At 42.0% G+C, this 15,030-nt stretch overlaps 1 protein-coding gene across 1 annotated transcript in view; it reads left to right on the top strand.

The window, feature by feature from the left end:
• JARID2 (jumonji and AT-rich interaction domain containing 2) overlaps positions 1 to 15,030 on the top strand; it is a 217,727-nt gene that overhangs the window by 145,684 nt on the left and 57,013 nt on the right. The window contains exon 4 of the mRNA XM_066624063.1: positions 10,036 to 10,205. Coding sequence (XP_066480160.1) covers positions 10,036 to 10,205 — 170 coding nt within the window. The remainder of the gene's footprint in view (positions 1 to 10,035; positions 10,206 to 15,030) is intronic.

A 15,030-nucleotide genomic window follows, 5' to 3' on the forward strand; every position in this document is an offset into this window, starting at 1 on the left:
TTTTGATTTTTTGCCCCAATGTGCATGACTTTACACTTACTGACATTGAAGCGCATCTGCCATTTTGCTGCCCATTCTGCCAGTCTGGAGAGATCCTTCTGGAGCTCCTCACAATCTGGTGAGGAGGTCGATGTGGTGTCAGCAGTGGCCCCTTTAAGCATAAGGCCTGGGCATCCAGCAGAGTGTGCTGCACAGCTGCAGCCACTTGAAGGCAATAGGGCCCTCAGGGATATAACAAGCACCTGAGGCAGGAAGGGGGTGTGGGTTGTAGAAGAAGTGCAGGTTGGAGAGGAGAGGAGAGGAGACTGACTTGGCTTATTGACTTGGATACTCTAACTGATTTGACTAACTTACTTTGGAATCTGACCTTGGACTGTGACTTGGCTTATTGACTTTGGACTCTGCCCTGGATACTCTGACTGACTTTGTGACTAATGGACTGCTGGAGACACTGGAGTCTGAAGTGTGGCTGCTGTGCCCAAGATCTGCTGACGACCCAGGATCTGCTGTAGTGGCGGGAGGCGGCTGGCAGGAGAGAGGACCTCTGCAGGTTGAACAGGCGAGCTACCCTGGAGGTGGGGTCCAGCAGAGCCAGGGTCATTTGTTGGGGGAAAGAAGGGGAGCTAATTTGCTGAAAGTGGGCCTAATTCTCCAGGCAGAGAATGGCCTTGGAATCAGGCAAAACACCATAGAGGACCAGGCATCTGAAAACACAGGACAAGAATGTATGACAAAACTAACTAAAAGCTACAAGAGGGGGCTACATTATAAAAATGGGACCTATAAGAGCATAAAGATTAAAAAAAACTATATATGCAGTGTTATCTTCATTGTAGATGTCAAAAGGGTTTTGTGGCTTCCCTTTTCCGGAAGAAAGGTTTTTTTTCTTCCGGAAAATGGGTCCAAATGGCTCTTTGAGTATTTAAGGCTGCTGACCCTTGCCCTGGGGGGCTGGGGATAAGAATAGGCCCTCTGTTTGGCTGTACTTGTCGTAAGAGGTGACTAAACAGCCACCAGGTAGATGGGACTTGTTAGCCTGGGAAGACAGCTCATCTGAGAGAAGGAAAATTCTGATCCCAAACCTCCACTGCCTTGTGGCTACATCCAGTTATGGAAAAGGCTTCAGGAGTCAACCACAAGGCAAAATCCGGAGCCGGAATCGCTAATGCAGTTCATGGCTGAACACAGTCACGTTCTGGCAACTCCTGCGACGCCGCTGGAACCGACCGTATTGCCCTCTGCCTTTCCATTGGACCATTTCAGCGATGTGGAGAGGGGGAATTTGCTGCATGGGAAACAGTCTATCCTCCATATCTACTTTACCCAGGCTTTGCGCACTGGAGAGGACACTGTTCCAGAACCACCATTCAGAGCGCAATACCATAGTCTTCCGAGACTGAAGGATGCCAACAACAGTGATTCTGATTCATTTCAATTATGTTTAGCTTCCCCAGGTTAAGATGGAGCTGTTTTAAGTAGGCAGGCTTTTGAGACATCTGTGGGTAGCTCAGTTAAGACCTGATGCTGCGCTACAATTGGTTTTAGAGTAATTAAGTGAAATAAAATTCAATATAGCTGTTTTTCACAGCAGGTTTTTTTCCCCCTTTTTACTGATGCTCAAATCATGCACATGTTTCACAGTACCTCCTTCAACAGTCTAGAAGATTTCAGGCTTTTATCATCAAGTGTAAGAATTTATTCTTCTTAAACAGATACAGTAAACTGAAGTTCTATTATTCCACTAGTAGGGAAAGCACCTCATTCCTCTGTAAAGTCCTCAGTTAACCTGGAGAACTGAAAAACCTGGGGAAGCTAGACATAATTGAAATAAATCAGAATTACTGTAGTTTTATTACATTCTCAAGTTGTTTTATAAACTAATGTTGCTACTTGTCCTCACCTATTGTGACTGGAGTGGATTATAGTTCCCAGGGTTCCACAATCCCTTAGTAGTGTGACCTAAGAACAGAACCCAAATGGCCCTATACTTGGGCAGACTTAATTTTCAGTGGCTGGAGTTTTAAGGGGTAGGGGTTAACCCCCCCCCCCACACACCCTCATACAAAACTCTGTGCTGCCACTGCTGCCACTGAGTGGAAATCTGTGGCCTCCATTGCTGATACTGAGTGACCCAGTTCCTGCACACAAGGCTTCTGCAGGGGGTGCAGTGCTCTCTGTGCACAGAGCAGACAGAAATGCACTGTATGACCAGCAGTCCTTGCAGTGCAAAAACCCTTCGCATGCACTCTAACCATCACAGTGACAGACATTTTACTAGTGTCTTGCTCATAAAAGTAAATCAAATTATCAGTTTCCTCCCTCTTTTGGAAACATGTTTCCTTAAACCATAGGCCTCATGGCCATTTCCTTAACCAGGGGGAGAGGGAGAACAGATGTTCTCAAATTGAGGTTCTGAGGGTCCACCTCAGCATACATTTTCATTCTCATGCAGTGACATCACTGACTTGAGACAAAATATGGAAGCATTCATAAAGTGTATCTCACATGGGGGGGCGGGAAATGTAGCAACATTGTAATAAAGGAGAAAGGGATTATTGTTACAATGGAGCAAAAGTGACAAGAACTGACAATGCCAGCCTAGTTGTCATTAGCAAGTGCTAGACAACATGGCAGTGTTCTGCATATTGATCGCTTCAGCTGCATTTCATCCTATAGCTCAGGGGTGGGCAAACTTTCAACTTTAGGATCCTGGACCTTTAACAATTGTGTAGGAGAGGGAATTTCAGGTGCAGCTACTAAAATTCTCTCTCCTACACAATTGTTAAAGGTCCAGGATCCCTAATGTTGAAAGTTTGCCTACTTCTGAGCTATATAGCTCATTGTGAGTATCAGTTCCTTCTTGATAAGTAATTTGCTGTTCGAGCCACTCTTAGGTTGTGGAGTCTGGTAAAATTGTTCATGGCTATTTTAGAAATTTATTTTAAGTTATCATATAGCTTCAGTTACCCAGCTCAAACTAGTCCAGTTTTAACATGGCCTTTAGAATATAGCCTGTTAAATGACTAAGCAGTTCCTGGGTACCTTACTGGGAGATGTCAAATTAAACTGTTGTGTCTCATTGCTAGAGCTGAGTTACTAACCACTTATTTCCTGACCTCTTGCACTGCATTACTTAAATGAACATTGTCTGTCTCCATTGCGGGGGGTGGGGGGTGGGACTGGACTGTAGTCTGCAAAAGCTGTATGTTACTCAAGTTGATGGGTGACCATTAGTGACTAAAGTATTTATGCTGTTATGTGCTATAAATATCTCTACACTTTGAGAGCAGAGCTGATCCTGCAGGCTGATATAATTTCATAGTCTGAAGGCCACCAAAAAGGCCATTTTAATCATCTAAGTTAACCTTCTGCACTGTATTTTGTCTGAATTAGATCATCTGTCTTAAATTGTATTTTCGTGATGATTCTAAGCTTTTGCAAAAACTGATTTGGTTTCCTCTCTACACAGCATCTTGACTTTTGCATTGAATTTGGTTTCCTGAAAATATTTAGCATGGTTCTAGCCCTCATTGGAACAAAGATATATTTGAAAACACTAAGCAGTACTTGTCAATCATTCAGAACATACAAAGGCTTTGGAATGGGCTTTCCACAATCAGAGCTGTATCGTTCCATGTCCATTCTCATTACTTGTAATGTTTCTGCCCATTCCATTCACAACCTTTTCCTTTTTCTTCCTTGCCTGCCTAGGGAGCTCTCTTTACTGAGTTAGCCCATTAGTCTACCTAACTCAGCATTGGCTGCCACTACCTGGAGATGCCAAGAATTGAAGCAGGAACCCTCTGCATGCAACACATGTGCTCTGTGTGCCCATAGCCTGTCCCCTAGCTTGCCTAATTAATCTAGAGCTGAGATGCATTTTTTGAGTTTTATACCAAATGAGAGAGAACCTTTAAAAGAACACCTGAGCTAAAATAACTATATATCCAGTCCATCCTGAACCACAAATCATTATTTGATTTGATTTGTAACCCACCATTCTGCCCAAAGGGCATCCAAGGCAGCTAATAAATGGCTCAGGATGGGCTGTACAAAAACCCTCAAAGGATTACATTTTGGCCATTTCTGCCCAGCATTGCAATGTGTACACTTGTGGGCTGGACAGAAATGGGTTAAGGCTCCAAGAAACTGTTCAGCTCCTAAGCTAGCTAATAGGGACACAACTCGAGGAAGCTCCCTGACTTGACTGAACTAAAGCTTTAGCGGCATTGGTTTGCAGGTTCTCAGAAAGCCACATCCCTTGGTCAGTGAGTAGGACTACGCCTGTTACCAGTTGCATGAACATGGGAAAGAGGTCTTAAAGGGACATGGGCAAAGTTTTAACCATCTTGTCAGAGAACTTGTCCAAACTTGGTAAGAGAAGGTCAGAGGTTGCGCAACACCCATTCTTCCATATGCTGGAGCTGCTGTAGGCTAGCTCAGGGACTGAATGGTTCTCTGGAGTTTTAAAAACCAGTCTTTGGGGGCTTTGGGGAATCTCTTTGTAGTGTCTAGGTCACAAATTGCTGAAATTTTCAAGGGTCATTCAAAAGCACTGTTTCTCCAGCCATGTTTTACTCCAGCCATGTCCACAGTAGTTTCCTGGATGTGGGTTATAGAATTCAGAAAAACTACAGAGAGAGACTGCTGAAATACTACTGGAAATAATTCTGTATGTTTGGGGGGGAAAAAACACACTGATGTGGCACCTCATTAAAAGTGTGACAGTAACATTATATACACTTCGGGAAATGTTTCTATTTCAAGGGGTAAAGGCTGAATTTTGTGTGTTTTGTAAGTATTTTTTTTTTTTTTTTTTTTGCTTTTCTTATCTTTGACCACTTTTTGCTGGCATATCAGAATTCATGTAGTACAAGACCTTCCAAGCAGTCCTTGTAAGATTAGATAGATGGGGGGGGGGCTGCTTGGCTATTATCCCTTTTTAGTATAATATGGTTTGCTATGCATAATATAAACAGTTGTGCAGTAGTATTGGCTAAGAAATATGAAATATTGCAGATTATTGGAATTTTTTCTTATTCATTGACCACTTTTCACTTTTCAGGTAGAACTGTAGCAAAATGCTTAAGGCACAATCCTGTGTATGCTTACCGATGAGCAACTGCTATTGAATACAGTGAGACTTGTTAATTGGGAAATGTTAATTTGCATGAACTATTTTGTGTTAGATTGCTGAAATCATATTTTATATATATACTTGAATTAATTTTGAATTATCACTTCAGTAATCTTTTTTAGTACTCAGAAAGACTCAGACTTCTTGATTTATTCCTTAATTCCTCTCACTACCTAAATAAAAACAGTTTGTTCACTGACCAAACTCTTCAGTGCTCTTCTATTTAAGCTAATTAATCAGTCATACAAGCAAATGAAAAATGGCTACCTCCTGTTTGTGGTAGCGTTATTGCTTTTTCTTCAAGCAATGGTTGACAGTCTGTTCAGCAGAACATGTGTTTGCAGTAGTGTTCCCAGAGGGAGGGTCACAGTGCTACATCTTGCAGGGTGCCTGAACCTGCCATGTAAGCTGCCCCTCCCCCTCGCCATCAGAACCATTTCAGGCGGTGAGAGCAAAGTGGTGGAATTACCTTTGTGTTACTCTAGCTTCCCTGAATGGCTCCAACAGCAAGAGGGAGAGGCAGTTTACATGTTGCATTGAGGCACCCTTCAGAATATAGTTCTGTGATCTCCCTCTGGGAACACCACTGTTTGTATGTTAGTGGAAATATTTATCATATTAAATGTTCACATATTGTTAAATTGTTAACTGTTAAATTGTGAACTGTTAAATCAAGTTACAGGTTGAGACTAATTATTTGTGTGGGTTCTGTTCCAAGCACTCATGTGGATGGCAAAAAACGAACTATAGCAAATCAATTCAAAAAACAAAGTTTCTTTGTTCCAGTGATTTAAAAACAGCCTTGCTGACCTTTTCACTCTAAGATAAGAGTCATTAAGAAGACAATCCATCAATCAGTCCTCCTCCAATCAGTCCTCCTCCTTCACTCAGCTCCTCCCTTCACCAATGCAAAGTGATCACCTTTCTTTCAGTGCTCAGGGGGAAGGGAGGGGTCTGCTGGAGAGAGAAGGATTGATGGATTTTCAGCCAGCTGTGCGCTCTCTCTCTCTCTCTCTCTCTCTCTCTCTCTCTCTCTCTCTCTCATATTAAGGAGGCTATTGTTAAAGGACTGTTCAGTTTTTTAAACTGATTTTAAAGGGTTGCATTTTTCCCTTCTCCAGGGATCAGCAGATTCCTTCTCATTTGCAGGGGCCATTCGTGTTGAGTCTAATCCGTGTATAAAAAATCCGTGTATAAATAGGCTGGACCTGTATATTGTACTCTTCCATCCTTGCAACCTCTACTCTGACAACTCCCTAAAAGCTTATTTTTCTTTTAAGCAATACAACAAAAGACATAATTGGTTATGCTTATTAGTGGTCAGTGGCTGAGATGTAAGCATGTTGCTTGTGGGTTGAACAAAGTCAGTTTCTCTTTCAATCATTTTGCCTGTGTTCTAGATGCAGAAAATTGTGGAACAAGTAGGTTGTACCTAGTTTACCTTGTATATAAGGATAGGCCTATGAAGAGGGAAGGGGTAACTAGTTGACATTTGATGTCATGCTGGTGCAATTATCTTCTGTAGCATAGTTATTTATTACATCACTGCTTGGTGGCAGTACATTAATGATTAGTAACTAGAAGCCTTTGGGTTAAATTTGGTGCCTTTGAGGAAAATCTGATACCTAGCCCTGCAACTACCAGCCTAAAGGCAAAGAAGAGTATGAAGTGAATGGCAGCTGTAGTAATGGGATTTGCTGCCATGCCACATGTAGACAATGGGGGTTAGAGCCATCCCTTTCTCTCTTTGAAAATCAATTCTTCATCTCCCCTTTATATGTTCTATGTGTCTCAAAAAATTTCTGTGTTTCTTACTTTCCTCTGTTCCCAGGCCTCTCTCCATCATTAACTTTAGCACTTAGTGTTCTTTATAATATAAAAACCACTAAACATGCACACTTCTGAAGCCACACAAAAGATAACAATGGCAAACTGCAAACATTAGAAACTGTTAAACGTTTATTAGTCATTTTTAGTGAAAAATCAAAACAAAATGAGTTATGCAGACTTTCTGAGGATTGTAAATGTGTATTGAGAGAGAGAGAGATTTTGTGTGTGTGTGTGTGTGTGTGTGTGTGTGTGTGAGAGAGAGAGAGAGAGAGAGAGAGAAATACTTTTTCATGCTATATAGGACAGACTTGCACAAAATTGAAAGATTTTTACAAGTGTAACCTCTATGCACATGTATATACCTACACAAATGTACTCACACCTAACTATAGGTTCTTCAGCTAGATAGCTACAATAAATGGTGTGCTCTACTCCAGTGCCACTTTTCTGTCTGGTGCTTAAGTCGCCTAAGGTGTCCCACATGGAAGGAGCATGGAGGAGTTGAGGTCTGAGAACCCAATCCTGAACTCTGTGTGCTGGCCCTATGCTGGTGCTGAGTGTTGCAAAGGTGCTGTAAGGCGCCCGTGACTCTAATCATCAGGTCAGCATTGGCACGGCTCAGCCCCAGTCCACGCTGAGCCAGCACCAACCAGAAGCACATGGCACGCTGCCCAGAGCAAGAGCTGAGCTCTGGGCAGCAGAGAGGTTAGGTGGGGCGGGGGAAGGAATCAGGAGGGAGAGGGGCATGGATCCAGAACCCCATGTTGGGTCTTCTGGCCTGACACAGGTCCTCTCAATTCTGAACTGATAAAATAGCCAGCACCTCATTGCGGGGCCTGTGCCCTTACCAGGGGAAGAGGACAAATGTCCTCTTCCCCCAAGGAGATGCTGGCGGCTGCCCGGTTTGCATAGGATGCAGCAGCAGCCATTTTGATGCCATTGCACCTCTGGGCACCAGGCAGCTCAGGAGTGGACTGTGATTCTGCTGCATCCCTAGTAAGTTTTGTGTACCTACATCTTCCCTATTCTTTCTTATCAGTTGCATTGTTCAGCCAGCATGTCACTTCTTGTCCGTGTCCCTGGCTCCTGGCTAGAGATCTCTCTGCTCATGCCAAGAAGAAAGCACAAATGCAGCTAATACTTCCCTGACTCATCATCTGTTTCCCCTCTGGCTGAAAAAAAATGACATGACTCAAAAGACCTATCTGTGAGGCACATCTAGATATGTATTTGGTGCATCCTCTGCTTTCCTTCCCCACACTTTCTCCTTTTACACCAGGGGAACCTTGCATACTTGTGAGAATAATTGGCTGCTATGGATAAGCATAGTTGAAGCTTGTTATAATACAGGACTGCATTTTGTGGGAAGGAAAAAGAATGTGAATAACATGTGGTAATTCTTGCTAAGTGTGAAGGGACAATCTGTGAGTGTTTATGCAAATGACAGAAGTTTGGAGAGAAACCAGCTATGTATTCATTTTCAGCTGGTGATATGACATGAACCTGGCACTGGCTTCAGAACGACTGCAACGCTTACACAATCAAAGACATGAGCCAGTCAGGTTTTGTAGGCTTTCTAGTTATTATCCTGGAGTTATACAAGAATTCCTATAGATAATGCATAATCAGATTGAGTTGGAAGAAACCTAATTTGAAAGGAAGGTCTTTTGTGAGCCAGAGGTGGCACAGAGGACATCGCCTCATTATTTTAATTTCTCCTATGATTATAATGCTATAGTTTGGCTCATGACCAAGTTCAAGTGCATGATAGTACTTATCTGTCATTGTCTTTCTGAGAATTTTAACCAGGTTTGCACCACTGCAGGGCTTTTGTGTCTTGTTGATTTTGTCAGGGGTCAATTCCTATGTTACCTGAACTGATATGTTCATGTGGCCCCTATTCTTGCTGCTCTGGAAACATTCAAATAGGGAGACCACACTGAAGAGTTGGATAATATCGTTATTCATGGTATTAGATGCAACCATATCATCGAAACTATGTTTTTTTAAAAACTTGGCTTTTACATGGAGCTGATTTTTTCCCCTGTAGCTGCTCAGATATATCTGAAAGAGACAAGAGCCTAAAATTTACACATGAGCAACACTAAAATATCATATGTATGGACCACATGTATTTTGTACTTGGGCATTGTATCAGAATAAGAAGAAAAAAACTGGTTTGAAGTGAGTTCCAAAAATGATTAAAAATAAATCAGCATGCAGCGCAAGAAAGCATTATTATTGTGGGCAGGTATGAATGATAGTTGGTGAACTGGCACCTCCTCACTCAGTAAAGAGCACATGTGATGGTGAAAGCTGCACAAGGAAGAGGAGGAGTGGGACACATGGAATCCTGCTCTCTCACTTGAAGAGGGATCTTTTCAGAACGTATTATTCAAACTAGTCCTGTAGGAAATACGACAGGCCCAGGCACTCTCTTGCTATTCATTCATTATTATCATCTTTATAATTAAAGGAAAGTTTATTTTTGAATGTAGTTAATTACTTATTTTTATGTGCCTAACATTTCCCACCTTCTCCCCTGCCTTCTCAATTTAATTTTGTTCCATTCCTTCAATAAATTAGGCAAGCTCAACTCCCTCTCTGCCTAAGCCTCCCCACTTACTATATGTATTATTTCCAGAGTGGTTGTAAGGACAATATCAGGTTAATAACACATGAAGCACTTTGCACATGTAGAAAGCACTATATAAATGTTAAGTACTGTTATGAAGTTGTATATCTATAAAAGCGATATTCATGAAGACTAAAAAGTTGAAATTTATTTGCAGTCTTAATTTTGTGAGTGTGTGTGCTAATTAAACTTTTCTTGATTGTTGTACAATTAATTTTATATATTTTGTATTTTTAAAAAAGTCAATACTTCTGTAAGAGTGAACCACCAATTCCCAAATCAGGAAGATCTTGAATAGGTGGCAGGTTTATGAAACTATACTGGCACTAATTTTGAGATGTTGCCCTTCATCCTGCCTCATTGCTAATTTTCTCCGTTTTCTGCTTTGCTCCCAGTTGCCTAACTACATTTGTTTATCATCTGTTTTTCTTAGGCCAAGGCTGCAAGCACAACGAAAGTTTGCTCAGTCTCAGCCAAACAGTCCCAGCACAACTCCAGTAAAGATAGTGGAGCCATTATTGCCCCCTCCAGCTACACAGATTTCTGACCTCTCCAAAAGGAAGCCGAAGACAGAAGATTTCCTTACGTTTCTCTGCCTTCGAGGTAAGAATGTATTGGGGGTTTTCTTCCCTACCACACCAATCTAGGGAAACAAACCTGAAATTCCAAGAGCTGTATTCCAGATGCCCTTTCCTTGCTATTACATACCATCTCTGCAATTTAAGGTTATATGTAATAATAAAACACTGTCATTTCAAGGGTTGTTTCCCAAAAAACAGATATAAATACAATTCTCATTTTTCTAGCTCTTGATCACTGAAAAAAGGCTGTAACTTCTCTGTTGTTCTGTTCTTCACCGTGTCTCCTATGTAAGCTGCATCTGTGTTTCAAACCTAGGAAAGAAAACAGATCTCACTATTTATTAAATTTCACCACAGCTGGGAACATGGTCTCTACTGTTGTATCATATGATGGTAAAGTAGTTCTTGTATATTGAAATGCAGGAAATTTTTAAAAATTTAGAAATTGGCACAATATATACTCTTCAATACAGATTCTCTAATTCAGTCCTGGCCCAGTTGTGCATGCCCTCACCACATTAGCTAAATAGCATCTGTCTTTTTCGTAATAGAATAGGAAATAACTTCCACTTACCCAAAATAGATTATTTTCCTGCCTAATATATCACAGACTTAAATGTCATTTGCACTTTTTCCCTTGAGGAAGTGAGGCTGGGTTTGTTTTTCTTCCTGTGCGTAACTTTATGGGTTTCACCTGCATTGCGGGCTACCTTTAAGACCCAGTCTTAACAATGCAAATGCCATGCAATGATTTTAATCACAGGAATGAGTCATGGGCAAATGAGGTCGATTCCTGAGATGGGAGGAAATCTAATGTGATAACTTAGTTAAATGATTCCAAATATCATGTGAATTATCAACTCACCACAAGATGTGTGTATCACTTAGATCAGAGCTTGCCTTGTTGTGCTGGATAAGACTGTCCTTTCTTTCCACATAGACTGCCTTGATTACAGCTAAATTCTCATACTTCTGTACAAATTTGTAGTTCAAATGGGGCAGGAACTTTTTGTATTTGCATAGTGGAACAGCTGTAGGAATCATTCAGGAATAAGTTGTTTTATTCACCCGATATCGACACATGTATGTACTGAAAACTATTCCATTTGAAACAAAAGGTGGAACATAAGTGTTTTGCCAACATCGTATTCAATAGTTTTTAATGTGTCTTTCAGCAGTGACAGATGAAGGAATGCTTTCATTATCATCTTAAAAACCATTAATTTCAGTGATGGTTTATGCTTTCAGAGCCCAATCCTAGGCATGTCTACTTAAATGTAAATTCCATTATAGTCAGTGGGATCTACTCTCAGGCAAGGATTGTAGTCACAGTTGCCCCAGTCAGTTCTCATTTTAAGCTCCTGCACATGTGACAGAATTTCTGATTTGTTCCATAAACTAGTTTAAACTTGAAATAGTTCGATTTTATCTGGCTTACTCCCAAATAAAGCATAGTCCAGTGGGATAGCCCAGTGCACCTCTGTGCCTGAGGGTACTGCAGCAAACCTACAGGAACACAGCGGGATGTCCCTGGTGGTTTCATCTTCCGAGATCTCTCGTGATCCAAGATGGTGGCGCCTGGGAGAGCCAGGAACGCCGCTGTGAAAGAAGGGTGCCATGACCCCAGTAAGTTTGGAAACCACTGGATAGTCTAATTCAGTACTTTTCAACCTTTTTCATATCACGGCACTCTGAGAAGACGCAAAAATTGTCAAGGCACACCATCAGTTTTTTGACAGTTGACAAGGCACTCCGCACTGTCGGTGGGGGGCTCCCATCCCCCAGTGGCCATCTAATAATTGACTCCTCCGACCTCCTGCTGCGCACCTGCAGACCATTTGTGGCATGCCAGTGTGTTGAGGCACAGTGATGAAAATTCCTGTTCTAATCAAACCTACTCTAACTAGGTTTTGGATTTCAGCTTCTGTCTCTGGATGAAGCAACTTTCTGAACTTTGAAATTGTTTGAATGCTATAACTAGATTTAAATTGAAATCAGACTATTAATGCTGAAGGGCAGACCAGAGTGGCTATGGAGCAGGTAATGCCATGGAAAGCAAACTTTCTGAATACCCAGAAGACCCTGGCCCCTTGAATTTCTGTTCTAAGTTAGGGTATAGACCTTGTAGTGTTCTTGGCTACCTTTGCTGGTTTTTAATCTTACCTTTTTTGTGCGTTGTGTGTTTTTGTAAAGTAAAATTCTTGAGTTTTGAGCCCAAGGCCTGGAACTCTTCAAAAAGTGTGACATGGGTAGTGTGATCATAATAAGTCTTGAATCAGTAGCTGTTTAAGGAAAAAAAAAACATGATGTGACGATTCTTCCTATTCTATTTTTAATGTTAAAACTTTGATAGAGAATATCCTAACAACTTGGACCCCCATCTTTTGATGATCTGTATTTTATATACTATTACAGTACCTTCTACTTCTCCTTATGTTTTGTGGGATGAATCACCTCTAGCTATTCTTGCCTACACTTCGTAGAGCAGTGTTTCCCAATCTGGGGGTCACAACCCCTTAGGGCAGTTGTTCACATTTTTGTTTGGAATACTTCCCCCTTAAGGAGAGTAGCAACCTGACTAGGGACCTAGTTCAGGACCTTAGTTCAGCACTTCCAGGTTTTTGCTGCCGCCGCCATTGCCAACAAATGCATGTAAATTAAAAAGGATTTTTTTTTTTTACTTACCCGTGTTCAGTGGTGGCAAGAATCTGAAAAGTGCTGTACCATCCACACCTACAGGTCCCCGGTTGGATTGCTATCCTCCTTAAGGGGGTAGGACCCGACCAAAGGTTGGGAACCACTATTATCTTAGATAGTGAGTTCTAAGAAACAGTATTCTAGCATGCTTCATTAGAGCATTTTGTTCTTAAATTTATAAGAATTGTTATAAAATACTCACCAGCATACAACTTGACAATGCGCCATAGGAGAGGTGCCTAAAAAAACAGAAACTATGCAGCATCTGTGCCAACAGCTTTACTCAGCATAAAATAGGCATACTGCCCCTTCCTGGTTTTTGCCATTATGCAGTAGGAGCATACAGACCAGTGTAGAGCTAGATTCCTACTTGGATAATGATAGCTACTAGGCCAGTAATTTTCAATCAGTGTGCCACAAATGATCTATGGGTGTGCTACGGGAATTTGGGATAGGGGTCATTTATTAGTAGAGCCAATGGGGGATGTAAGCCCTCCACAGGCAGCACAGTGTGTCTTGTCAATTGTAAAACATCTGATGGTTTGCCTTGACAATTTTAGTGCCTTGTCAATGTGCCATGAGATGAATAAAGGTTGAAAACCACTGTACTAGACTCTTGGGTCTAGGTAGAAATAGAAGCAGAGCAACTCTCAGAAGATGCCATTTAAATTGAAGGTGAGGTGGTACAATACACCAGTGAGACTTAACTAAATGTTATCATCATCAAAGATAGAATCTCAAAACACATAGACAAACAGGCCTTGCTGAGGGAGAATCAGTATGGTTTCTGTAAGGGTAAGTCTTGCTTCATGAACCTTATAGAATTCTTTGAAAAGGTCAACAGGCATGTGGATGCAGGAGAACCTGTAGACATTATGTATCTGAACTTTCAGAAGGTGTTTGACACGGCCCCTCACCAAAGGCTACTTAAAAAACTCCACAGTCAGGAAATTAGAGGGCAGGTCCTCACGTGGATTGAGAACTGGTTGAAGACCAGGAAACAGAGCGTGGGTGTCAATGGGCAATTTTCACAATGGAGAGAGGTGAAAAGTGGTGTGCCCCAAGGATCTGTCCTGGGACCGGTGCTCTTCAACCTCTTCATAAATGACCTGGAGACAGGGTTGAGCAGTGAGGTGGCAAAGTTTGCAGACAACACCAAACTTTTCCGGGTGGTGAAGGCCAGAAGCTATTGTGAGCAGCTCCAGAAGGATCTCTCCAAACTGGCAGAATGGGCAGCAAAATGGCAGATGTGTTTCAATGTAAGTAAGTGTAAGGTCATGCACATTGGGGCAAAAAATCAAAACTTCACATATAGGCTAATGGGTTCTGAGCCGTCTGTGACAGATCAGGAGAGAGATCTTGGGGTGGTGGTGGACAGGTCGATGAAAGTGTCGACCCAATGTGCGGTGGCAGTGAAGAAGGCCAATTCTATGCTTGGGATCATTAGAAAAGGTATTGAGAACAAAACGGCTAATATTATAATGTTGTTTTACAAATGGCCACACCTGGAGATTGTAAGATGGTAAGGCCACACCTGGAGTATTGTGTCCAGTTCTGGTCGCCACATCTCAAAAAAGACATAGTGGAAATGGAAAAGGTGCAAAAGTGGGAGACTAACATGATTACTTGGCTGGGGCACCTTCCTTATGAGGAAAGGCTACGGCATTTGGGCCTCTTCAGCCTAGAAAAGAGGCGCCTGAGGGGGGACATGATTGAGACATACAAAATTATGCACGGGAAGGACAGAGTGGATAGAGAGATGCTCTTTACATTCTCACATAACACCAGAACCAAGGGGCATCCACTAAAATTGAGTGTTGGGAGGGTTAGGACAGACAAAAGAAAATATTTCTTTACTCAGCGTGTGGTTGGTCTGTGGAACTCCTTGCCATAGGATGTGGTGATGGCGTCTGGCCTGGCTGTCTTTAAAAGGGGATTGGACAAGTTTCTGGAGGAGAAGTCCATTACGGGTTACAAGCCATGATGTGTATGTGCAACCTCTTGATTTTAGAAATGGGCTATATCAGAATGCCAGATGCAGGGGAGGGCACCAGGATGAGGTCTCCTGTTATCTGGTGTGCTCCCTGGGGCATTTGGTGGGCTGCTGTGAGATGCAGGGAGCTGGACTAGATGGGCCTATGGCCTGATCC

This window comes from Tiliqua scincoides, chromosome 4 (genome assembly GCF_035046505.1).
Source record: "Tiliqua scincoides isolate rTilSci1 chromosome 4, rTilSci1.hap2, whole genome shotgun sequence".
Lineage (NCBI taxonomy): Eukaryota > Metazoa > Chordata > Lepidosauria > Squamata > Scincidae > Tiliqua > Tiliqua scincoides.